The 27,531-nt window shown below is 35.2% G+C and overlaps 1 protein-coding gene and 1 long non-coding RNA gene across 3 annotated transcripts; one reads left to right on the plus strand and one right to left on the minus strand.

Moving 5' to 3' along the window:
* Positions 1-7,645: 7,645 nt before the first annotated feature.
* LOC143856887 (uncharacterized) lies at positions 7,646-10,158 on the minus strand. 2 transcript variants are annotated; one of them, XR_013238417.1, is made up of 4 exons: positions 9,775-10,158; positions 9,475-9,561; positions 9,216-9,319; positions 7,646-7,910 (listed from the first exon to the last, which is right to left on the minus strand). It is a non-coding gene; the product is annotated as an uncharacterized LOC143856887 (long non-coding RNA). The 2 variants fall into 2 exon arrangements; XR_013238416.1 differs by lacking the exon at positions 7,646-7,910 and having other exon boundaries at positions 8,972-9,319.
* Positions 10,159-11,307: 1,149 nt separating this feature from the next.
* On the plus strand, positions 11,308-12,111 carry LOC143857099 (uncharacterized). Its single transcript, XM_077367372.1, has 2 exons — positions 11,308-11,356; positions 11,624-12,111. Exons 1-2 carry the CDS (start codon positions 11,308-11,310, stop codon positions 12,109-12,111), a joined length of 537 nt encoding a protein of 178 aa, XP_077223487.1.
* The last annotated feature ends 15,420 nt before the right edge of the window (positions 12,112-27,531 follow it).

Raw genomic sequence — 27,531 nt, forward strand, 5'->3', positions numbered from 1 at the left:
TTAGAATTTTGGGAGAAATTTAAATAATTCTCTCATTTTCTCTTCTGCTAGAATTAGACATCACTCTTTTTGACCTTTTTTAACAAATGAGAGAATTATTTGAATTTCTCCCAAAATTCTAATAGAATTACACATCACTCTTTTTGACTTTTTTAAACAAAGGCACTCATTCAACCCACATATTTTCAATCCTACCCCATCCTTTATGCTTTTTAACAAAGGCACCCATTAAAGCCACATAATTTCAATTTTGTCCCCCTCCTTTAAGCTTTTGTAATAAAAAAAAGTGGACAAAGTCAACATAGTGACTTGCAAAATTACGGATTGGGTACATATGTTACATAATACTACGATTTTTTGTGAATATATAACATAATACTACGGATTCATGACGCCTTTCAAAATATTGACGAATTTCGAGCACCTTAAGAGGAACAACATATTATGGAAACCTCTATAGATTGGAGGGCTAGAATAAGCCTATGGAAATGATTTTATGGGCAACACCTATTTCTGTTGTGTTCCATCAAATGGACGGCTTGGATCAACCTATGATATGGTTCGTACAGTTCTTTGTCGGCCCGTGCATCGCACGGGGTTTTTTACCGGTATATATTTTATACAGGAAGGGAAACTAAGGTTTTCCGTTTAAAAAATTAAGGAATTTCCAATTGCCAACACCTGCACTTTCGCTTGAAAAGGGTAAGATGGGAAGAAGGTGCAGGTTTTCGTAAGTCGTTTGTGTCCTCCATTGAAAAGTCGCTTCTACCCTCTTTTATTAGGAAAAAGCCCGTGATATGCTATCTACTACAATAAGCTGGGATGAAAAGAGGAGGGTTTTTTCCATTTTTTTGAAAATCACGTGAGATTTACACGTCACATTTTTTGACTTTTTTGAACAAATGCACCCATTCAACTCATATAATTTCAATCTTACCTCATATACATGCAGCTTCTGTGTATACCTTCTTTTAAAGAGAAAGATATACACTGTATTTTTGTGTATAGAAGGAATACGTCCCCTCAAGCCTCTCTCTTCACGCATCTCACGCTCTCTGTTTTCCACGTGCCTCTCTCTCTCTCTCTCTTCATCTCATCCTCTTCATCTCTCTCTCCGATCAGCAGGTTTGATTTTCCCATTCACAGCCATTGAATCATTTTTCATCATGACTTTTCTCGCCAGAAAAATACTTCATTTGTATCAGCTATTCTATCAAGACAAAATGGACCTCTGAAAAAATGGATATGTTGAATCATATAATTTCAATCCTCCCCCCTCCTTTATGCTTTTAACAAAGGCACCCATTAAAACAAAGGCACCTATTAAAGCTGTATAATTTCGATCTTACCCCCCTCCTTTATGGTTTTTTAATTACGTGAGAATTACACCTCATATTTTTGACTTTTTTGAACAAATGCACCCATTCAACTCATATAATTTCAATCCTATCCCCCCCTCCTTTATGCTTTTAACAAAGGCACCCATTGAATCATATAATTGCAATCCTACCCCTCCTTTATGCTTTTAACAAAGGCACCCATTAAAGCCGTATAATTTCGATCTTACCCCCCTCCTTTATGGTTTTTTAATTAAAAAACTATAGGGTGATCTTAACCATCCAATTTAAGATAAGAGGAATTATGGAAACATCTATAGATTGGAGGGCTAGGATCGGCCTATGGAAATGATTTTTGGAGCACAACCTGTGTATGTTGTGTTCCATCACATGGACGGTTTGGATCAACCTATGAAGTGGTCCGTACCGTTCTTTGTCGGCCCGTGCATCGCACGGGTTTTTTACTAGTGTTATTAAAGGCATTTGTTTTTTCCCCTGCCACGTTTCTCTCATTCAGCGGAAGGATTTTTTTTTTTGTTTCTTTCTTTTGTAAATTCTGATAACTCGATAGCTATAGTTTTCATCACTGTCGAGATTCCTCACTCGCCACACGTCTCGCTCTCCGATGACCATGCATAGATGACTACCCGTACATATGTCTCACCTCTCTCATTCTTTCTCTGTTAGAATATGTGTGTGAGATCCAACGGTTGGATTGGATTAAGATCTCACCGTTGGATCATCTTAGAGGTAGATTGGGGAAGTTGGCTAAATGAAGCAACTATCTACGTCTAAGATGATCCAACGGTGAGATCTTAATCCAATCCAACCGTTGGATCTCACACATATTCTAACATTCTCCGTGGGATTTAGAGATGAAAATGCCCTGTTCTTTCTCCACTACTCCAGAAGCGGCGACCACTCCCTCGAATGAAAAAACCCCATCCACAGGCAGAACTCCTATCCATCTCCATTGCCTCTATACCTGTCTCTCAATCTATTAAAAAACCATTTTCTGAAACCTTGTCTGTCCATTTTATCAGTCAAGGAGAGATAGAGAGAGAGAGCTCAAAAAGCCCCAACTGGAAAGAAGAAATTCGTGGAATTCGTTAGCCCTAAGAAAGTGAGTTGATTTAGGGTTTCTCTTCTCCTTTTGGTTCCATCAGCAATTTATTTGGTTCTTGGATCTATTCTCATGGTATTAGAACTCCTTTAATGGGTGTCCGTGAATTTTATCTGTGGAGAAAACATATTAGAATAATAAAATGTAAGAAACATCAAGAATTTGTAGATGTTTTCTCTGTGGACAATTGTTCTGCAGTTACTGACTCGTGTGTCTGGGATCATGCAATTGATTTGTTTCTGGGATCTCTTCTCATGCATTTTAATGGTTGCCTTTGAATTTTCTCTATTGAAAAGATATCGTATTGGAATAATAAAATTTTAGATTTTTTTTCTTCTGCATAATGGCTCTGCACTTTATTGATACATGTATGATGTATCTGGCGAAAAAACTCTCTCCCAAAACCTTCTCTCTCTAATATAATTTTTACTATTTTTATCTGTTATTGTTATTTATTTTTGGATTTAATATGTTATTATTATTTTTTTCGATGTCTTTTTGGGTTGATTTTCAGGATCTTGAATTCATTTAAGAGATGGATTTGGTCTCTGCTTCATTCTTAGGAATTTCTTCAAACCCTACATATTTTTTTTTTGCTTTTATCTCATCCATTTCTTTGTCAAGAATAAGGTTTTCTTTCCTTCTCTCTCTGCATTATCTGTTCCCATCAATAGAAATTTCAATGTGATTGAGGTTGGGATTCTTTCCTTCCTATCGGGTTTGGTAATATGAAGGACAGAATGTTGACTTTTTATGTGAAAAAGTCTTTTTGTAATTCAAACTTACAATGGGGTGTTTTTAGCCTTGTGAATGAGCAAGAGGTCATGGGGATCCTACATGCACGGATCGCCCACTTGGGTCTGGCGGGCTTTTGATCTTACCACACACGCGCGCCGCCCGGCGAGGCGCGGCTCGGCCGGGCCGCACTTGTGGGCCCAAGGATTTTTCTTTTTTCTATTATTTATTTTTTCTCTTTTTCTTTTAATGGTTCAAGGGTTTATTTTGTTTTAACTCTTTTTACCGGTTGAGATTCCTTAATCGTGGTTTAGTGACTGTTTGGGAAACGTCTCTCACGCATTAAAAGAGTGCGACGTTTCACCCTAACGTGTCAATTGGTTTTTGTATAAAATCGGTTTTAGAGAAAATAGAAAGATATCCTTAACGGATTCTTCTTCTTCTCTGGTTTTCTAATCTTTTTCCCCAAGCTTTCTGATCAAGGCTTTTGGCACATATAAGCTATTTATTAGGCATCCAGGCTGCGTGAATGCACACCCCTGGAGCAAGAGTTGTTGTATCCTGGAGACATACGCCGAGACCCCCATCTGCACCATTGATTCGTCATAGTGGGGGCGAGGTTTGCCTTAAGGACAGCGAAGATTCTTCGTGCCTCAACTCGATAAGTGGTCTAACTATTTCTCTGTTTTATTACAATTGATTCTTGCAGAATAGTTACTTTTGATTTCTGTCTACTCAAGTAAAAGGGTTAATTCGTTATAAGGTACTCTCGAATCCTAAATTACAGATTTGCAAATCATTTTCTAACACAGAACCCATCATGGTAATGGTTCATATCTTTTAAGATTTAAGTTGGCCTATAAATTTTGTTTTCTTATTTTCTCGATCTCTTGACATAGATTTTAAGGGAGTTCTGTGTTCATGCCAACTGTTTGATAAAATGGATAGCTGAACATGGCAGCAGTAATTTTCTCGATCTCTTGACATAGATTTTAAGGGAGTTCTATGTGCATGCCAACTGTTTGATAAAATGGATAGCTGAACCTGGCAGCAGCTTTCCTTTACTTTGATGATTTGGAGACATGGCAGTATGTACTATATATTGAGTAGCTCTTATTTGTAGTCATGCATCCATATTAATTGATAAAATCATTTGCTCTTTTTTCAACCTCTTTTATTTAATGCATTTTATTGGTGTTTGATGTACCAGTTCTGAGTTCTTCAACTTAATTTGAACAAACATTTGCATTATAAGTTTAAACTTTTCAGGAAATTAATGACTCTTAGATTAAGAGTCTTGGGTAAAAGTTGAATTTATGAAAACAAAATAGAAATTCAATCAATTTAGTTGTACTGGACAGGATATCTTAATGGAAGAAGTGAAGCTACCTTTTAATTTAAATATAATGGGGTTTATTTTAAAATTTGCCCTGATAAATTTTTGAAGTCGATTTGGGAGTAGTTTTTCTTGCAATTACATCACATTACATTAAAGAGAGGTTATACCAACACTCACCATCTCCCTAATAACACCTCTCTCACCAAGCCATGGAGAATCTCATTTGTCCTCAGTAGAATATGTGAGAAGGAGACTGTCAGTGTATATAAAGGTCTCTAATCTACTAAAACAATAAAAATGAAACACAAGGTCAAGGTGCCATGGGCCTGGCCATATATTGGCAGACCACACTAGGATTACCTCTAGAGCTATCATCAAAATTTGATTACAATTATTTTGTAGCAAGTGACATCCATTTTCCCAGACTTCTTTCATATTGGGAAGGGTGGACAAGTAGGGTTCCACATAATTGAAATGGGGTGAGGGTTTTTTCTAGAAGAGAAGATATGGACTCTATATTTTCTATTAGAAGAGCATTTGGAGGGTTGCACATAATTAAAAGGAAGGAAGTGTACATGAGATGGATTTGGATATGGACAAAAGTTGAATATGATTTAGAAAAGAACATCCTTGAAATCTTCTTCTTACATAGGATAATAAGGAGTTCAAATGCAAGAGCTGTGGAGAATGCGCTTCGTTTATATTAGAACAAATATGGATCTATAATTCCTTCAGAGACTCTCATGCTGGTTTAAGAACTTACACCCTTTTTCCCCACTTTATTTCACAGTTTATGTTCTTCCCATCTTGTTTTAATCACATCCCGCATTTCCAAATTGCATTTTTTTAGGAAATTTTTTTTCAATCATAAATTTTTGGTCATCCCTGTGCATCACACGGGGTGGCCCACTAGTGTGTGTGTGTGTGTGTGTGTGTGTGTGTGTATATATATATATATATATATATATATAGAGAGAGAGAGAGAGAGAGAGCTATAGCTTAGATAAGCTTATCTAAGCTATGGCTCAAAAACACATGTGCCCCACATTTTTTGGGGGATCCAAAGCATTCATTTGGAAGGCCCTTCCATGGATAGGGGGTGTACCAAAAATCAGCCCTATAGGATCATCCTAACCCATTCAAAGTGGAGTGGAAAATGGACAAACAATGTGTGTCCATGTTTCTGCCCATTTTTTCCCTCAACAGATGGCAGGGTTAGGATGATCCTATAGGGATTTTTGGTACACTCCCTATCCATGGAAGGGCCTTCCAAATGAATGCTTTGGATCCCCCAAAAAATGTGGGGCCACATGTGTTTTTGAGCTATAGCTTAGATAGCTTAGGAACACTTTCCTCATATATATATATATATATATACGAAAAGCGTTCCTACTCTATAGCGGAGGGAGCTTGATTGCGCTTTAGTTGTTTATAAAGCCTCCAATTGGTTCCTTTCTTGTGGATCCACTATACGTTTCAAAGGGGGACCCATTATACGAACCAATGGGAGGCTTTATAAACAACTAAAGCGCAGTTATGCGCACATGAACGCTTTTCTCTCTCTCTCTCTCTATATGTGTGTGTATATATATATATATATATATATATATATATATATATATATATATATATATATATATATATATATATTAGGCTCTGTACGTTTTGGATTTTGAGTCCAAAATTGATTATCGGGCTCAAAATTAAACAAAATTCTTAGTCTAATAATAAGTTTTGGACTCAAATCAATTTTCTAACCATTGTTTTAGCTGGTCATATGCTGCTTTTGAAAATAAGTTATTATTCCTTGCAAATGCTTCGAATGAAAACAACTCGATTGAAAGCGTCATTTAAGGAAAAAGCTCAATGTCCTCTTTAAATTACGTACATTTACATCTTTTCTTTGGTCTATCTTACATTTAAAAAATGTATAATATTACTTTTCAACTGTGTATATCTTGGAGAGCCCCTTATCTGGGTTAATGCAAACATAAGTTTTTTACCTAATTCTAATGAATTATGAAAATGTTTATTTTAAACAAACTTCTGTTAAACTGTATTAGTAACATTCCCTTTTGAATGTCTAAATGAATATTTCATTTGCTCCCTATGTGATTTGAATCAATTTTCTAACCATTGTTTTAGCTGGTTATATGCTGATTTTGAAAATAAGTTATTATTCCTTGCAAATGCTTCGAATGAAAACAACTCGATTGAAAGCGTCATTTGAGGAAAAAGCTCAATGTCCTCTTTAAATTACGTACATTTACATCTTTTCTTTGGTCTATCTTACATTTAAAAAATGTATAATATTACTTTTCAACTGTGTGTATCTTGGAGAGCCCCTTATCTGGGTTAATGCAAACATAAGTTTTTTACCTAATTCTAATGAATTATGAAAATGTTTATTTTAAACAAACTTCTGTTAAACTGTATTAGTAACATTCCCTTTTTGAATGTCTAAATGAATATTTCATTTGCTCCCTATGTGATTTGAGGGAGAGCCATAGGTCACCTCTGCAAAAGGAAGGTCATCTATCCAGACATTCTAATCACTGCTCCCTATGTGTTTTGAGGGAGAACCATAAGTCACCTCTGCAAAAGGAAGGTCTTCTATCTAGAAATTCTAATCTCACTTTTGTCGCTCACCATACTTTTTACTTAAACTGATTCACATTACAAGGTCATCTAATATAGATTCTTAATTAATAGCACAAGTCATTGTCGATATGGAGGGGGCCTTGCCTAGCAGCTAGCAGGTTCCCTGCGGAATGTTCTTGCATGGCGTAGAAGTGTGAGAATATTTTTCTATAGGAGGAGTGCTCAAAAGGTTCTGCTATTTTTTTTATTCCTTTTAATGTTACATTTCAATTAATATGACTAATTTAATCTTTTATTTTCAACAATTTTAGTGTTTCTTTTAATTTAACATTAATTTTCTTCGTCATCCCATGCATTGCATGGGTTTTCTTTACTAGTGTGTGTATATATATATATAGTAAGAACCCCGTACGATGCACGGGGTGTGCGACATAAAAAAAGTAAATGATAACAATACAAAAAAAAAAGAATTAGGACTTGGATTTAGAAGAATTCATGATCTAACTTTGTTATTTATAAGAAATGTAATAATAGGGTTGTACATCACAATTTGACTTACAATTGAAACAAAGTGTAAAAAAATCTTAATTGTACATTCATATAGAAGAAAACTTATTTTATCCTATGGGACAGAAGGAAAAAAGAACATTCCAGCCTTTATAACTCTAGCTAGAAGTTGTTTTGCAAGAAGGGTCCTTTCTATGCTTGTTTTCATTCAAAATGCGGCGATAGAAAATGCATTGTAGTCCAAAATCACATCAACTGGTCGTTGTTTCTATCAACAGAAAAAGATCCACAATCATTACAATATCCAAACCAAATAACAAAAGAAAAATCTGGATACCCAATAATTAAGACGATAAGCTCACGCCTTCGTCTTGAGTGATCACAAAGAAAACCCATATTTATTCACTTTGGCAAAAAACCTCCAGAGAAATGGTACAACTGTAGAGCATGCTGGATTTGCTCCATCAAAATTACTTTCAGCATTCATTCAGGGAAAGAAACGAGAAACATACTTCAAATGAGAAGATTTCATTTGTTACCTATTAACAGCATATCCTGAACACAAAGTAAAAATCAAAGAAAGCTTTATTTGAATAGGAAAATGTCCAAAGCATTCCCTTACTGTGATATTTTCTCAGTAGCCAAACTGTAAATCGAATAAACTTGAGAGAGAGAGAGAGAGAGAGAGAGAGAGTTGAAAAAAGGGCGGATCAAACAGATTTGTTGATTTATTTTAGATGAAATGAGCATAAATAGTTAACAAACCACAATGCTCCACCTCCTTTAAATGATGGAACTTGCTCAGCCATGTTTGAGATGTAGAGAACTTAAAAAAAAAAAAACAGAATGTAAAAAGACAGATCCTTAAATAAGCTTCCATATTCCAATTTTGAATTGGTTGAATCGATGAAGAGGAGGCAGTGGTGGTGGTGGTGCTCGAATTCTATTGTATGAAGTTGCAGCTTCGTAGTGGTGGTCTTCGAATTCTCCAACAGCTTAAGCTTCTGGAGTAATTGGTTGTTTCATACGGTATCAGAGCAAAGGTCGGGTTCAAAAGTTCTCGATATTAAAAATCCACATGTAATGGCCAACCCAGAAAGAGTGGACATATGTGCCACGTGTAGGCCAACCCTTAAAAGAGGGACCACAAGTGAGGGGCAGTGTTGTAGTATAACAAATTAAATAACACCTTCTCCAGCAGCTTAAGCTTTTGGAGTAATTGGTAGTTTCATATATTGTATGAAGCTGCAGCTTGGTAGTTGTGGTGCTCAACTTCTATGTTTCCTCCATGGTATGGTCTTCACCAAATACAAATTTAAAAGCCACAAAACGTCATCATAATTTCCAATTCCTATTACTGTAAAAAAATCAATTTCATGATTATCTTTGTCTCTTGGAAGTGAAGGCGGAGGCCTCCCAAGGAAGCAATATTACAGTTAGCCCTTCTCTCAGCTAGTATAGGGTTTGGATGGATGCAAACCGAAATGACGAAAATCGAGAAAGAGAGAGAGAGCAAAATGATGACTAAGACCAAAAACACTCAAATAGATGTTTATGATGCAAAAGGTTATACATTTATGGCTGCACGCTTTGGGCCATCTTATGTCATCTGCAAATGGGTATCGAAAAGGTACATGAAGCACATATCCACAGTCCCATTTTGAGGCCATTTCTTATCTGAAAATTGGGGGAAAAAACAAAGAATAGAAAATAAAGAAAAATTAATCAACTCATGGGTTTGTCTTAGAAATTGCGGCATGAAATCAAAACTCAGTATTGGTGTAGGTTAACAAAAAGTTCAGCCCGAGGTGCGTGTTAGATAGATGGGTTACCTGAAAATGGAGAGAAAATGCAGAAAGAGTTGCTCGAATGACTAGAGTAGTGTGATTGGTGTCTGAGTTGCCCGAATGAAAATAGAGCTGCTCAAATGACATGAAAAGGAAGCAAATCAGTTGCCAAGAAAACACTTGGAAAAACCAATCTCCTTCTTTTTCCCTTTGTGTAATACTTATTTGTCCTTGTGTATTCCCTCCTTCCTAGAAAATCCCTCTTCCAAATTTGGTCCTCCCTCTCTTTTAGAACAAAAAAAAAAAAATACAGAAAAAATCAACGAAGAAGAAGGGCAGAAGTACCTTCGATTCTTGGATCCTTTCTCCTTGATCGTGTAAACACCGAAAGAATAGCAGGGCCTGAGGAGAGAGAGAGACGGTCGGGGATTATGGCTGTAAATCCTGTAATCTAGCCAAAACCCAGGGAAAAATCCAGAAATTTCGGGGCTGACGTTAACTTATTGGATGGCGGTTGCGGCGTGCGTCTCAAGGCTGGCCTCCGGAGGTGAGAGAATATAGCCCTAGAGGAAGGGGGAGACGTTGAGATAAACCGGAACCGAAAATATGGGAGAGAGAGAGAGAGAGAGAGAGAGAGAGAGAGGAGAGATTTTTTCTTCTCCAAAAATCTCGCTAGATTTTCTCGAGATTTTGCTGCGGAAATTGAGCAAAATTTCTTTTTTTAGTTTTTCCGGCCTTATTTTCTCTTCTTTTTCGTTTTTCTTCCTATTTTTTTAGACATTTTAACTAAGGTGGGAAGGGAGGCCGACACGTGTCCTGAAATCTTCCCTCTTTATTATAGATTATAGAAGATATAGATAGATACTACAATATAGCTAGAGGAAAAAGAAAATTCTTTTTTTAGCTGCCGATTTTTCTCCCGCACACTGTCTCTCATATGCTTTTACCATTTAGCCCCTAAATAATTCATATCTATATGGTTTTTAATAACCTTAGACTATGTATTATTACTCTACCACGTGTCACATCTCCCCTTATGACCTCACAAGAGAAAAACTTGATTTTACACCTCTCTGTCAGAGATTTTTTCCCTAAGCTCTACCTAACCGAAGACATGTCGTATCTCTTCCATCTCTCTGTCTCTCTCTTTCTTTGTTGAAGCTTTAAAGGCGGATCCTTTTTTTTTTTTGATTGGCAGCGGATCCTTTTCTATCACAGATGCCCCAACGTGGCTTTTAATGGCGTCTCGTTGCGACGTCTTAGTCTATCTCCACATCTCTATTTACTCTCGCCACGTCTCACGTCCCTCTCCATACCTCTTTCCATCTTTTCCCTCTATGTACCTGATATGATATGAAGAGATAATTAACAATAATCTACTAGTTACTATTTAATTCTCTAAGAATATCTATTAGTTACTATTTAATATTTAGAGATTTAGTAAGAATCTTTATTGTTATTAGCTGTTTCTTTATTTAGTTTTATTAGGATTCTCTTTTAGTAGGAAAGTGTTGTAGAAGAGATCTCTTATTAAACATGTAATTGTCATTTTCAAGATATGAATGGAAAATAATCTTCTTCTTCGCCTATACTTCTGTTGTTCTTGAGGATATCTCCCCGAACGTGAGATTAATTAAGTCTCTCTTTCAAGCGCCGTATTAAGTGGTATCAGAGCCGACGATCTTCGGCTTGCGTATCGATAATCACGGAAGATGGAACCAGACTTAAAACAAATTTAGGCGAAATTGAACTCCATTCTACCGCAATTTCTAAATTGCAAGAATCCGCCTCTCATCATTCGGAAGAGCTTACGAAGTTGCAGGATGTTGTTGCTCGAATAGAGGCTTCAACTACAAGTCAGTTTACAGAAATTTTACGATGCTTGCGACAACCATTGGTAATGTGCCAACTTATTCGAAAACTGAAGGTAATACTGTCGATCAGAGTGAGATCGTTGTTCCATGAAACTTAGCCCCTCCTTCGGGTACATTCCATTCTCATTATGCAAAGATCGATTTTCCTAAATTTGCAGGGGATGATCCAAAGGGTTGGGTTTATCGTTGTGACAAATTTTTTGGGGTTAAAGGAATTGATACGGAGAAAAGGGTGGCTCTAGCCTTGGTTCACTTAGAAAGAAAAGCTGTTCAATAGCTTCAATGGTTTGAGCACACTCATGGACTTGTTTCTTGGCCAGTCTTCAAAAAGGTTATTTGTCAGCGTTTTGGGCCAAGAGTGAGCGAAGATCCCATTGCGGATATTATAAGGCTTCGACAGTCTGGGATGGTTGTAGCATATCGAGAGCGTTTTGAAAAAATTTTCAGTAAAACTGAAGATCTTTCTGATCAATTTTTTATAAGTGCGTTCCTTGCGGGACTTAAAGATGAGATTCGACTAGGGGTACAAAAGCTCAAGCCTACAACTCTTGATCAAGCTACTGAGTTGACCGGGTTAGAGGAGGAATCGATTGATGCTATTAACCGTCGTCCGCGACCCTCTCCTAAACTGGCTCTATTGCCTTCACCGCCAGGTTCGAAACCTCAATTTGATGGTAACAATGGCCTTCCTCCCATCAAACACCTCACCGAAAAACAAATGATGGAACGCCGAGAAAAAGGCCTCTGCTATAACTGTGATGAGAAGTTTGTACCGGGACACCGTTGTGACCCCAACTGTTTCTATTAGAAGGTTGTGATAACGGCGAGGTTGAGGCAGAAATGGAAGATACTGATCTTTCTCCTGAAGAAGTTCCACCTGCGGATTTACAGATATCTATGTTCGCACTTACAGGCTCGCCGTCATTCCCAATTATGCGTATTAAGGGGTTTGTAAAAAAATGCCGATTATGATCCTTGTGGATTCCGGGAGCACACATAACTTCTTGGATAGGGGTGCAACTCGGGCGGGTTGGGTTCGAGTTGAGGCTAACCCGAACTCGACCCAAGCAACCATTTACTCAACCCGAACCCAACCCGACCCTAGTTCCAACCCGACCCGAGCAACCCTTTTTGCCAACCCGACCCGACCCAACCCGATTTCAACCCGACCCAACCCAACCCAACCCAGGATTTTAAGCTTAAAAACTTAAAAAATTATTAAAAATTTCGGGTCGGGTTGCCCAAGCCCTCAACCCAGGATTTTGTACTAATTTCTTCTCTTCCCATTGTAGCAAGACCTTAGGCTGTTAATCATCAAGAGTTAGAAAAGCTAAGCTGGCCAAGAAAGTGTTGGGGCAAATGGTGTAGAAAAGCTAAGCTCTAAGCTGGCCAAGAAAGTGTTGGGGCAGATGGGGAGAGCTCTAGGTTTATTATTGTCTTCTTTGTGGGATCAATTTTTGTTTATTTAGTTTCCTTTTTGCCTACAGATTAATGTGTTCTTGAGAATAACAGGAGGGAAGATGGGTGTCACGATTTTGCATCTCTGCTTCATTTATTTATTGTTATCTTCTATGGTGTATATTCTTTGAAATTCTCATGTATTTGTTTTATTTTTTGGATTCCAAGGTGAATTTGATTGTTACTGCTTAATATTCTTCAATTAATTTGTGGCTATGGTTTTTAAAAGTGGATGGTTTCTTTTCAAGTCATTCTTATTAAGGTGGACTGCAATTTTGTACTCCTTGGATTTATTCCTAGAGTAGGTACTATGAGGGAAAACCATCAGCTAAGTTTTGGATTTTTTAAGAGCCCTTATAAGTTAGTCAAGGCTTCCATTTATCAGTAAGATTGCATCAATAGGAAGGAATTGATATTTACTATGCGAGTGATATCCCTATCATATGGATGCCAACCCGTGTGTAGTCCATAGCAGTTGGTTTCTTTACATAATACCATCACCTTTGCTTTTCGTATTGGAAACCAATCCTCTGACCATAAAATATAGATAACTAGGGCCATTAAGTTTTGTCCTTTTTCTTTGAATTATCTCTTGGTTTGCTGATGTCATTGACCTCTGGTCCCTTTTTGCTCTTTCATTATCTCTTAGTTTGCTGATGTCATTGATTTTTGGTCCCTTTTAGAGGCATAAATGTGACTTATGCACAGATGAAATCTGATAATATCTAATTAGTTGATTATTGGTAGGCCTTACATTTGGACAAAACTATTCCAAAATCTACCTCCAATCCTTGAAATCTCATTAAACAGAATTCTTCAATAGTTTATTTACAGTTCTTGATTGGACAGTTTAGATCACCAGATCTGAGGGGTACTGTAGAGTACTATAAGCTTTAGTTTTCCTTTTTAATAGTTTTAATACAATATTTATTTATTTATTTTATATTTTTCTTTGTTGCCCCGTTCTCTAGGATTCTCTTCTTTCATATTTGAGAGGCTTATTACTTATAAATGCCTGTAGACACCCCATTTTCATCGAACCCCAAATAACCATGTTTGATTAAAGACCCTTTAAATAGGTGAACTAGAGTCCCAATCTTTGCCCTAGGGTAGGTTAGGATCCCAGGTAGGCCCCTGTAAAATTTCGTTAAAATCCGTCATGGTTTGCCTGACAAACGAGCATAATAGATAGTGTAATGTAGTATAGTGTAGAAAGAGGGGAGTGGTTTATCCAGTGTGGGGGTAGTCCGGTTAGTATATTTTGCAGTGGGGGGGTTTGTTTTGGGCAACTTAAAGGGTTTAAACTTATTCCCTTAATTTTCATTAAACAAGTTTCCAGGGACCATCCTTTTTGCTAAAAAATAAGTCGATATTTTATCAAAGAAGGTTGTCCAAGTAACTTGAGGGGGCTAAACATTAGGGTAAATGTCTATAAATAAGTGGCTTGGGGTCTCATTTATTCTCATTTTAGGGATCCTTAGCAAACCCTAGCAGAGAGAAAATCGAGAGAGAGAGAGAGAGGGAAGAATTTTTCATTGACCTTGGTTAGGGTTTATAAAAAAGTAGAGAAAAGAGAGGGATCACTCATCTTCTTCTCCGGTGTGATTGACTGGAGCTCCGGCTGGCCATCATCACCACTATTGATTCAAGCTTATCCGTTTCTTCTAGCTATTACCTCATTTTATTCATTTTGAAGCCTTAGAAATAGCTTTTTCCAATCTGAAACCCTTGTTTTAGGCTTTATTTTTCTTCTTCTTCATCATTTCTTTTCAAAACCCTAGGTCCGAAACTAGAAGCCTCTAATTTCCCTTTTTCTTAGCTTCTTCTTCGGATCAACACCATCATCGCCTCGATTCTCTTTTATAAACTCTGATCCTCATCAGATCTGAAGGTTTTCCATGAGAATCAGGGCATTTATTTCATTTTAGATCAAATCTTCAGCTAAAAGGAGCAGATTGCTAGAGATTCTTCAGATCTGAAATTCAATTGTTTCAGAGAAGTGAAATTTAAAAAAAAGAGCAAAAGTGTATTTGAAATGGCTTAGATATGAAGAAGAGAAGGTAAGATAATTAAATGTATGAGAAATAAGGGAAGAAGATTAAGGGACTACGTCCATAACATGTAACTTTCTCATTGCTTTCCTATGAAATTTCGAGTCATGATTGATTTTTTATTTATTTTAGTTTCTCTGTGATTAGATGGTTCTTAGTTTATGTACATGTTCTTTATCTCATTTTTTTCAGTGGCTTTGATCTTTGAATCATGACATGATAATTGATTTTCTCAAATTTTAGCTTTGGTGCTGGGTCTGAGGAAAATTTAAAGCATTTATATTCAGCTTTGTTTATCTGTTTGTATTTGTTAGTTATGGTGAAAATCAGAGCATGGACAGATACTGTGAGGATATGTTTCAATATAGCTTTTGTTAGGAGTTTTTCATCTTAGAAGTTATTTATAAAAGCTTATTGAGCTTGTATGCCATGTATAAAACATTGAATTTTTAGGCTCATTTCAGTTGAAACTATTTGATATAAGATAAAGGTTATTTAAGAAATATTGTTGCTAAAATGGAAATGAAGATGGAATTTAGCATGATTGTAAAGTCAGTTTATGGTTGTATGGGCTTTTGTTTTGATCATCAAGATAAATGTCATACAAATGTTCAAAAAATGGATCCGTTCAGGTAATACATGTATTAATTTTGGTCATATGGCTTCGAATTGAAAAGATTTTAAGCCTTAATGTCATTCATCTGTAAGATATAAATATGCTTATTTTGTGACCATAAAAGAAAAGAAGCATTTGAATACTTATTTTGCACTTGGCCAAAGTTTCTTTTGTGAATCTCAATGATCTGTCTTCGTTTGGTTCAGTTATATCCAATTTTGGGGTGTTGTGAAAAAGATGTATAAATAGGCATTCATTCAATTCATGTAATATAATCTATAGGATCTCTTTAGTGCCAATATTTAGCTTTGGTTTGAATAAAGTATTTTTGGTTTCAAGATGATGACCTTTAGTTACATGTCATTATGTATGATTGTCCACTTGTCACCTGTACAGCATGATGTTACTTTTTGCATAAACATGACTGTGTTTTAGTGTAATGTATAAGTACTGTTTTTGTTTTGGTCAATATAATTTGTCTCAGTATTTTTTTTAGGGTTTTTTTATGTTTGCATCAGATGAAAGGGATTACTTTATATAATGATTTTGTATTTGTTTTTTTTTTGTGATTCATAAATGGAAAAACAAATTTGTCAAGTACAGAATTTAGAACATTGTTTTGTTGGTTAGCCTGAGAATTTAGCATCTTGACGTGCCAGGTGTTGTGCCTATGATTTTGTTTAAGAATATCCAATTTGCAATGTTTTCTGTTGGGTAGTATTAAGCTTGATTAGAAAATTCTACACTTTAGTATGACCTTGCTGGAGTTTCTTAAGTATTTTTTTTAGTTTGATAAAACTGTGGGGATTTATCATAGTTTATAATTGCTTTTGACATACACTGTGGTGGTAGTATGATAGTATAAATTTATTAGCTTTCTTTTGGGTTTTAACTTGTACATGATACAATTGTTATGGTATTTTTATGTAGTTGTTGGGTTTCTTATATTGTGATGATCATGTTATGGTGTAATTGGCTATCAAGGTTAATTTATATATGCTGAAGATATATCGAAGTATTTGTCAGGTGTTTATTTGGTTTAAAAATTTAATAGTTGCAGAGGTTCAAAGTTTTAATAGTGGTTAATATCGTGTAATTCCAAAATTGGAAGAACAGTTATTTAGGGTCATAGAGTTAAGAGGTTGGCAAGTAACTTGTCTTAAATAATGAGAAAATAGTAGTAGGGATCAGGTTTTTTTTAGGAATTGCTTCAATCTTTTATTATATTAGATGCATGAAGTTGGAAAAGGATTCTAATGTAATGAAATCTGCTATATTTTACACTATTAGTGTCAAAATGATCATTGGAGCTAATTGAGTTTGATTAATTTTAAAGAGTCCCATAATATTGTCATGCCGTATAGTTCAGAGTTAGTTTTTTTGAATCCCAGTTCCAGGCAAACCAATTCCATGATGAGTTTTAATAATAGATGTTTTCAGATCAAAAGTTTTTATAAGAAGTCTGGTTTGGCAAAGTTTTGTGGATTATAAGGATAGAGCAGTAGTCCAAGATTAATACAATTTGGACTTCTGTTGCTTTTGGTTTATTATTTTATTATAACTTGGTTATATGATTAAAGCGTGCAAATTTTATTCCTTGTTTACTATAGCACCTGACATACACGTTAATTTCAAATTAGATGGCTGAGATAACTTGGTCATTGTTTGTTTTAAACTTGGTCATTTAACATGCTCGTATTTTATTTCAACCAACATTAGTCATTGTTTGTTTTAAATGGAATGCAATCCCATACCATTATTGATAAACAGTTGCCGAGTGTTTTTTTTAGGGTAAATGATCATTAATGGATTAATCTTTAATATTCTTGCTATTAGTTTTATAATCATGGCCTCGGAGTTCTATATATCTGCATCCTCAGCTTTGAACACCTGTGCATGATAAGCCTAGTATAAAATCATTTGTACCTTTAGATTATGATTTTTTTAGAAGGTGGGAATAATTTCAATACCAGGATTTGTTAATATGGGTTTAATATGTGTGTTCTTGTGTCGGATTTTTTTTCATTTGTTTTACCAATACTTGATAACCTGCTGAAAGATATAATTGCATAAATTCTCAATGGACTAAATGATATCATCATGAGCTTGTGTAGTGAGAACAAGCTTAAGATAGGGTATTTTATTTTAATCTGGTTTCTGCTCATTTTAGTTCTAGCAAATCATTTCTTTGTTTGATTAGTATTGATCAATTAAGGTAAATATAAGATTTTTAGCAAACTTTCTAGGACTTTATTTCCCCAATGTTATGTTTAATTCTAGAGGTATAAAAGCATTGTAAGGACAATGAAAGAGTCATCTAGAGCCCCCATTAGGAGACACACTGTGTCTCATTAGGCGGTTCTCCTTTGGAGACAAGCCTTGTCATTTAGAGCTTATCCCTTTAGGAAACCATTTTGCTCTCATTAGAGAGTCACCTAGCTTCATTTATAGAACCCCCTCTAAGTTGTACTCCCATTAAGGTTAGAGTCTAACTTAGTTTTTTATTTGCCTTATTCCTATTTATCAATGCAAGGGCAATGATAGGGATACTTGGAGCCCACCTTTGTGTCTAGGAGGCTTGTATAGTTTCACTAGCACTCCTTGTTTATTTTCTCTCCATTTAGGAGTCCAGTCTTTGACTTATTTGCACCCACCTTTGGTAGCGTTATTAGATAGTCTTTGACTTATTTGCACCCATCTTTGGTAGCATTATTAGAGAGTCTTTGACTTATTTGCCCTCTTTAGAGTTGGCTGCTTAAGAGTCCATCTTATAGATTTTTAGTTTACCCTATAGCTTTAGGGTTTGTTTTAGATAGTAGTTCGTCCTTTAGTGTTGTTGTCACTTCTCTTTGTTAGAGACTAACTCAGTCTTATTAGAGCTTACCTATCTGGGATCTTAGATCATTTTTACTTTCCTTAGGACACTAGTTTACTTGTTTTAGGGTTTCGCGTTGTTGTCACACTACTTGGAGCACACTAGTGTTGTTGTTACTTCTCTTTGGCCTTTGACCAAAAGGGTGAAAATATTTTAAAAATCTAAAAACACTTCAATTTTAAAACTCAAAAACATCATAAATTTGAAACTAAAAAAATATTGAAATATTTTGAAAACTTTAAAAACATTTGAAACATTTGAAAATTTCAAAAATTTTAGAAGCGTACTGGGAAAGTTTATTTCCGAACTACGTTGGCGTGATCCTTTTCCACGAGGTACATAGGCAGCTTGGGATCTTTATCCCAAGTTCAGTCAAACCTTAAAAAAAAAACCATTCAAACCTTTTCAAACAAAGCTTTTCAATAAACCGTTTTCGAAAAGATCTTCCTCTAGAGGTAGTAGTTTGTCCTAGATATAGAGTGTTTTAGAGTTAGGAGTTTGCCTAGAGTCAAGAGACTCCTAGAGTTAGGAGCCCCTGTGTGGTCAGTTTGACTATATAGCTTGGCGCATAGTCAGCTGATGGCTAGATTTAGGACTCACTTAGATAGCCTATTGTTTTCCTAGGATACAACCTAGTTGCACATAAGATGTAGGGCCCACATGCATTAGTTTAAGGATAAAAACTTGCACGTAGCTAGGGCATATGGGGTGTCCTAAAATCTACAATCCACTTTAACCTAAATATCGTTCAAAAAGCTTTAAAAACACATCCGATCTTTTAGGTCGAGTCTAGTTTAGTAGTCTAGGCACAATAGAGATTATAGCTTATAATAGGCCACAAAACTACATAAACCTTGATTCCAAAAAGGGGCTTGGATACGTAGGCAGCATGAGTGGTTGGTCACCCAAGTTTAGGGGATACTGTTACACTATTTTTTATTATTTTAGAGTTTTAGGAGTTTGTAGTCTAGTACTTGTTACTATGTGTTGTATAGGTACATGTTAGTATGTTTTCTTCCCTTTTCTTGAGTGTTTGCACTTTAGATATTTCTCTTGTGTGTTTCTTTTATTATCTCATTCACATGTTCAGCTATAGCTCCCTTATCTCTTTATTGCTTTACTTACTAGTTTATTCACATGCTTAGCTGTAGCTTTTTACTGCTTACTTGTCTATTATCTCCTGATTGCGTGTTTAGCGATAGTTATTTACTGCTTTTCATACTTATCTTATTTAATCATATCTCCTCATTATATCTGCTCTTTCATTTTATTATACTTGCTTAGCTATAGCTATGCATGTGTTTGTTTACTGCTTTTTAGATGTGATGAGTTAGGATTAGATGTGATGTGTTAGGATTAGTGGAGACAGGTAGCAGGGTTATCTGACATTGGATTTGCATTAGACTCTTCCACCTCCTCTTAAGCGATGTGATCTTATTCATATGTTGTATGTGCTATTGCCTGTATATTATTTCTCTTCTTGAGAGGAGGAGACGACGGATTCTAGTGTTTATTCCATTGTCAGGTTTCACTGATATCACCTCTCATTAGGACTTGGATGTTTTATTTTTCTTTTGCCCATCCCCGGGTCATGCATGTTTAGGTAGAAGTTTTTTTGGGGATGATGGTTCCCATTTCACATGATTTTCGCCAAAAATTCTTCAAAGTTAATAAAATATGGCATAAGAGACCGAGTGCGCTCGGGCGAGTTGGATGCCTAACACCTTTCCAACTCGTAATCAGGCACAGACCCAATTGTTTCTGGTGATACATTGGGAACATAGTATATTTTTTGGTTCCATGGCCTATCCATGGATGGTGACTCTTTCATATTTTAGATACGTCTTGATTCAGGGCTACGTCTTCGGATCAAGAGGTATCTCATATATCACCACTCATATTGTGTTAAGAGTTCCTTGGTAGAGCTCTCCTTCATATGTGGAGATCTAAAGGACCGACAGGGACTCATTACTCGCCACTTTCCAGGATCGGGGTCCACAATGCCCGAACACATTTTTTTCAAACATCTGGTTTCCCAAAGATGTATGGAGAGTCGGATTTCCCTTTCCTTTAGATTTCCAAGGTATATATGCTCAGGTTCAACAACACATCTCCAAAGCACATACCGGTGATTATATTAGCATTTCTAGAAATAAAGAAATCCAACAACTACATGACTTAAAACAGCTTTGGCTATTATTTAGACCTTTTATCTGCTATCAAGTTCTTTTTATCCGTATATTTTTTACACTAAACCTACATAGATAACGAATACCACTATTATGCTAATTGTCTTTACGTAAGCAACAATTCAATAGTATCCATGGTCATATCTTCTGAACATTAAATCCATATTTTTCTGTTAGCCCAACATATATTCCTTTCACAGATATCGATGGTTGTCTTGGGACATGCTTTCACAATCCTTTGAATATTACCTGTTACTTTATTTTTGCATAACCCTTGCTGATTTCGGCATCTCTTTTATATGTTAGCTTTGGCTATTATTTAGACCTTTTATCTGCTATCAAGTTCTTTTTATCCATATATTTTTACACCAAACCTACATAGATAACGAATACCACTATTATGCTCTCTTTAGGTGAGCAACAATTCAACAGACAACAGTATCTATGGTCATATTTTCTGAACTTTAAATCTATTTTTTTCTATTCATCCAACATGTATTCCTTTGAAAGATATCGTAGGTCATCTTGGGACATGCTTTCACATTCCTTTGAAGATTACCTGTTACTTTATTTTTGCCTAACCCTTGCTGGTTTCGACATCTCTTTTATATGCTAAAGATGTCCAATTTTCTTCTTATCTGTTATTGGGTCAATGACCTTAATTCTGTCATCCAACAAGATATATGGTTATTGATTTTGGCACTTTTGTTTTGTGAACACAAGAATGGCTGCATCTATCTAAATTCCTTATATTACTTTAGCTTTTACAAATAAGCCAGCAGTTGCTAGAACTTTTGTCAGTTCTAATTCCAAAGTTTACAACAAAGGTATATGCATAGGGTATTGATATACACACTAACATATTTGATAATGACCTTCTCAGTCTGTTTTACCAGTTTGTTAGCTTTGCACTAACATATTAGCTTTTTTCCCTTTTGGTACGTAAGCTGGGATCGAACCCCTGACCTCAGGGTGAAAGACATAGTCTTTACCAGCTGAGCTATAGGCTCAACCCCTGGAGTTGTGATTTCTCATGGAAGTACATCCCAATTCTTTTGAAATATTGTTCAACATTAAAAGCATCACTCTTAGTTGATGACTCTCTTACTATTTTGGGGTTTTACTTGCGTTCTTAATTTTGGGTTTGTATAAATGCATTGTTGTGAGGACTTTGCATATAGCTTCCTTCTTATATGTATTTATCATTTTGTTGGAATGCGAGGTTGATTGGATAAATGATTTGATGTGAGAACTTTGCTTATAGCTTCCTTTGTATATGTATTTAATTATCATTTTGTTGGAAGGCATGGGTGATTAGATGTGGAGCTTTTTTGCTTTATGGATGGCTATTGTTCATAACTATTTATCAGATGGAACAGGTTTATGATCACCTCAAATGGATCCCCTTTTTTACATCTCTTCTTTTTGGGTGATTTCTTTCTTACAACTTAGAGAGTTTGTTGAATTTTTAAAGCGGTTCAGAAAGGATTAGTGATTTCTCAGGCAAGTGCTTACCCACTTTTTGGAATATTATTCTATTTTAGAAGTATTGCTCTTAGTTGAACCCTCAAGTGGCACCGTACGTCCTGAAATACTCCTTCATTACCTCTTCTCCTACTTGGATCTATTTATCTTATTTTCCAGTGTTTCTTTCTTATTGATCATTAATCTTTTTGTTCCTCTCATCCTGTAGTAGAAAACTTTGGATTGACCTTTGATTGACCTACCTGACTAGTGAAGATTTATCTTCGGAAGATAAATAAGTTGCATTCATAAAAGAAATTTATTTAGTCATGACATTGGTAGAATTTATTATTATTATTATTATTATTATTTGGAATTTTTAGAAGATTATAATGATGATAACTTTTTTATACTTTAGTTTGTGTTGTCCTTTTCAAGTGTCCTGTCTTTCTAGGACCTACATATTTTTCAAATTCTGAAAATATCATTTCCATGTTTAGTTTGGTAGTTTTTTTCGCATTATCCCTAATGAGAGTAGTTGTGAATGAACTTTTAATTTATTCTGCTTTGTCTTCTTTTTATTGTTTATTTTTTTCTAATAACTATGCATTTTGTCCTCCCCTCTTTTTGTTGTTGGAGTTCTAAAAATTTATGTAATTACATTTTTTTTCCGGAATAACATGAATGAACGAGGTTGATTTCCTATTTTTTCAGTCAGTCTTCAATAAAATGAGTTGTTTGGCATTAGAATTTTAGATATCTTGATGCATGTCTTTAACTTCTGTTTGCACCATGAATGTTATGTTCTTTTCTTAGATAAATGTTAGCCATTTCAAATAGTAGCCGCTAATGGTCTGAACTTCGCTTTTATATAGCTTTTCTATGAGCACAAATCAATGTGTTATTGTCAATGTTGATTTGGAAGCAGCTCTATAGGTGGAAATGGAAGAAATTGCTAAATGAAGTGTTAATTGGGGCATCTATTCTTCACACAAAACCTACCAAATGGATTTAGTTTCTTTTAATTTGACAATTAACTATGAAATTTGAACTTCATGTATGGCCATCTCTTTGTTAGGAAAATGTTTTCTAAGTTTTCAAATCTTTTTTCAGTTTTGAGGCTCTTCAAATTATTCAGATCTTGAGCTTTTATGTTATTCGGATTATATCCTAATGAGTCCATTCATATAATTTCGTTGTTCAAAGAAACATTAAAAATGAAAGGAATTTTTTGGACTTACAAGTTTTTCAATTCAACATGAGCTTTAATGAATCTTATTTCTCGCAGATGTTGATTGGCAGAGTAATCAGTTCTCTGCTTCTAGATCATCAGAAAAACTAAGATGAAAATTTTGGCAGAGTAATCTGTGTCCGTGTCGAAGCAACTTATGTGCTTCTGCACAAAGTTCATGTAATGTACCTGTTTGTTGTCTTCTAATGGATGATAGTCATGATTTTGGGTTGATGAAGATTGACGTAAGCAACAGGTCAAATATGTCATTTTAATGAAAAAGCCATGGGTGAAAATCTAAATATGTTTGGGCAAACTATCTTTCTTCACCGAGATAGTAGAGCGCAAACCTCTAAGAAATACTATAATATTTTGCTGGCTTCTGGCTGTGTAGCGTCCTGGGCTTTCAGTCATTTATTTTCTCTAAAAAACTAAGTACCTCCCACATTTGGGTCAAGCATCTCAATAAAGCAGGTTCAGAGTCATTTGGATAAGTTGAGTTCTAGCTAGCCTTCTTAGAACAACCAAGATAATGCAATTGATGAGTGCTCTGTGACCTACAATCTAACTATTGTAGTTTATTGCCTTATTTTAGTGTGGGCTACAATCCAACCAAAGGTAATGCAACTGATGAGTGTTCTGTGAGTTCTAGCTAGCCTCGGTGTTTTGTGGGTTACTTCCATTTTGCATAGTGGGTTTTTGTATGGGTTTTGGATTTTAGGTTCAAATGCTTGTGTCTAACTACTGAAAATGTTGAATTCTTCTATGTTTTTTAATTTTATATGTTTTTTTTACCATGGATTTAGGTTTTAATGGTGTGTTGGATGGGCTTTCCCTTCTTTACGGACGTGTTCAGAATTGGGAGCTAAAGCTACTGTGACAGTGTTAGTAGTTCTCTTTTAGTTTTTTTGTTATTTTGAATTTCTCTTAGTTCTTTATTTGTTTTATCTTTAGTATGGTGATGTTTTAACTGAAATAGATAATCTAGGTAGCTAATGGATTTGGTCATGAAGCTGATTTGTTCTAATCTTAACCTGATAATATTCACGCTACAGGACTGGAACTATGTTTACGAACCTAGAAAGCTTTTTCAGCCATACAAAGTATACTGATGATATTCCTAACTTTCCGGATGGCTACAATTTTGCTCTTTCTGAGTTGCTTGGAACATATGTCTCAAATTGTTCGTCAATACCCACAGGCAAAGGAGATTTTTGGCCACGAGAGGTGAGCTGCAAATGGTGATTATTTGTTTTCCCATTTTCTTCTCTCTAAAATTTGCTGCTTCAAGAGGAATTGGTAGGGCTTCTATTGTAAAATACTCCAAATTTTAATTATTTCATTCATTTATATGAGCATCCTGGTCATTTTGCAGTCATCCTTTTATATTCTTTCACGACATCCAACAATTAGTTTGATGTCTCTTCTGGGTTGAAATTTCTCCCATTTGTAGTTTATTTTTTGCAAGAAATTTCTGATGTGTGATGTGGGTTGGTGTTAGGTCCTCCCATACTAAAGTTATTTCTCTTCTGATAATTTTTTTGGTGGTCAGTGTTTTTTCTTCTCTCCATCTAAAGTTAGTTCCTCAAGTTTATTAAAAATTCCCTTTTTTTTAATCGACATGGTCTAAGTTGCTGCTCATTTGCCTATAAGATGGGGGTGTCTTTTTTTTTTTTAACACTTCAAGTTTGTCATTTTCCTTGGTCTTTTGTTGGTATGTGTGACTTTTTTTATTTTGGTTTATCAATCCATAATTATCCTTTGATATCATAGACTTGGCTTGCATCACTACCACTGGAGGAGGAAGTTCAAGCATGTTAATGGATGTGGAAACAGTAAGAGGCAGTTTTTTCTTCTACTTGAAGCTTAATCTGCTGCATTTCAATGATAGATGAGATACTCAGTTTCACCACCTTGATTTTTTTATGGTTTCACCACCTTGATTAATCTGCTGCATTTTTAAATTATTAATTACAACTTCCAAGTTCTTTGTTGCCCGTTGATGAGCACATTTATGTGTGAATGGTATATAGGAAAAACATGCATATTTTATGTTTAGAGCGGTACTACTAAGGTATTTTGTGTGTTTTTGGTGTTTCAGGGTTCTTTTTGAATTTTCATGGAAAATGGAGCTAAAGAGATGAAATTCTAAAGAAAAGATCAAATATGAGAACACCACCATTGTGACCCATCATTTGAAGGGTTTAGATCATCTATGGTTCATCAATTGGTTGGTTCGGAATAACTTTGAAAAATGATTTGGAGGGGTACAAGCAATTTATTCTAACGCCCACAAAATGTGTGGTTAAGATCATCTTATGGAGGTGATTTGTGAGGTGCAAATAATTTTACATTATTGACCATCATTTGAACTAAGATCAGCCCACAAAAATGATTCAAGAGGAGCGACCATTGGTAAGATCGAAATTCACATTGGGATCCATGAATTCAACGGTTTGGATCACCTCATTGGAATGGTTTATGGGTGCAATTAATTTACATAGTGGACCGTCAATTGGATGGCTTGGATCGTTCCTTGGAAATCAAGAGGGGAGAGGCAAATATAATTGTTTGTGTTTATTACATGGATGGGTAGAGTAGCCATTTGCAAATTAATGTGGCATGGTTGTAATTTATTCGAAGGATAGAGACAATTTGGTCGTTTCATGCACATATCCCTTAACTTGGAAACTTTCCATTATTTTCTTTCTAACATTTAGAAAGTTGCTTGAGGATATAATTGGAAGGTTTTATACACAACTTTGGAAAGAGGAAAAATAAGAAAGTAACCCATGTTTCTTTTAGAAGAGATATAGAAAGCCCATCAAGCCTTAATCTTATCATTTCATTTGTTTCCTAAGATTAGCTTTTTAATCTCCACCTTACATCTTTTTCAATCCCTTAATTTAGTAATCATTTTCACCGAAAATCCTCTATATCTATTTCTCTTGAACTCTCTTCCATCTTCTTGAATTTTTAGTCTCGTCGCGTCTTCGCAGTTTTTTATTTTATTTTTAAAAAACTTCAACGGACCATAACTTCTTCGTTTTAGCTCTGATTCGCGTGTGGTCGGATCCGTTGGACTTGTATCGACGAGATGAATCCCTTTCTCTCTTTGATCCAACTATTCAAGATTCAATCCAAGGCGAGATCAAGGCTTGAAGGAGGACAATGATTCAACCATTGAAGGAGAAAAAGAATAAGTTTTCTTTATTTTATCTTTTATTTCAATTTCAATGTGATGTATTTTTGTTTTCAAGTTCAATTAAAGAAGAGTTCTCTTTGTTTCTTTTCCTTTCTAAGTTCTTTAATGGCAATTCTCTTCTCTATCTTATCTATTTTTGCTTCTTTCCCCTTCTCTATGCTTAACTAAATCCGACCTACTTAGGGTTTAGGTGAAACCATGGGGAAGGAGAAAGGTTTTTGATTAAATTCATTGGAGTAAAAAAATAACATATATAAGGATTTATAATTGTTGGATCCCAATCACTCATGCCATTGGCTTTTCCCTTTCGCATGAGTAATTGCCGATAAACACTATAAATACTTATATATTCAATAAAATTGAATAGTATAGTTGATAAATTACTCATGGGAAATAACGTTCTTTGATCTTATCTCTCATAGACTTAACTATCAATTATGCGATTCAATACAATCAAAAATTGGTTTGATTAATAATCCAATCCAAAACCATGGTGGATTCTAACTCTAAGTAATATTTTAATCGAATTAAAGTTTTAATTAGATTTTCAATTACTTTTCCAATAAAATTTCAATTCACTTTAGTAGTTTTTCCAATCAATTTAGATTTTAGATTTTTATTTTCTAATTAGATTAGACAATTAATTAATAAAAATCTTTATTGGTTTACTTTGCCTAAATATAAGGATTAAAAGTTGTAATCGTTTCTTTATTGTTTTCGATCCTTGTCTATTTAGTTTATAAATGTAAATATATTGTTGGATCCGAGGTTGTAGTCCACGAAAATCCTGAGACCATTCTAGGCAATAATATATCATAAGTTTATTTTCTAAGTAGTATAAGCGTAGAAATCACAATAAGCTCTTCCCTGAGTTCGACCCGTATTTACACGATCTGTGCACTTGCGGTTATTTAATATTACCTGTGCATTGCACGGGATTTCTTACTAGTATCTACTATAATAAGCTGGAAGGGTTTTTTACTGTTCATCGACACATGTTGGCCTCCTCTTACTAGCAGGAGAGAAAAGCACTAATTTTTTTGATTTATTTGTAGATTCTGTCCATTTAACACATTATAGTTCAACATTTCTACGGTTTAACACTTACCTGATGCATGCCACTATGCCTATATGGATGG

Source organism: Tasmannia lanceolata, unplaced genomic scaffold, assembly GCF_043159265.1.
Source record: "Tasmannia lanceolata isolate RefF3 unplaced genomic scaffold, GAP_Taslan_0.1 ptg000024l, whole genome shotgun sequence".
Lineage (NCBI taxonomy): Eukaryota > Viridiplantae > Streptophyta > Magnoliopsida > Canellales > Winteraceae > Tasmannia > Tasmannia lanceolata.

Coding starts and splice junctions, on each gene's coding strand:
- LOC143857099 (XM_077367372.1), top strand. CDS start 11,308: ATGCTTGCGACAACCATTGGTAATGTGCCAACTTATTCGAAAACTGAA. Junction 11,357..11,623: donor AACTTATTCGAAAACTGAAG/GTAATACTGTCG, acceptor TTTCTTGGCCAG/TCTTCAAAAAGGTTATTTGT.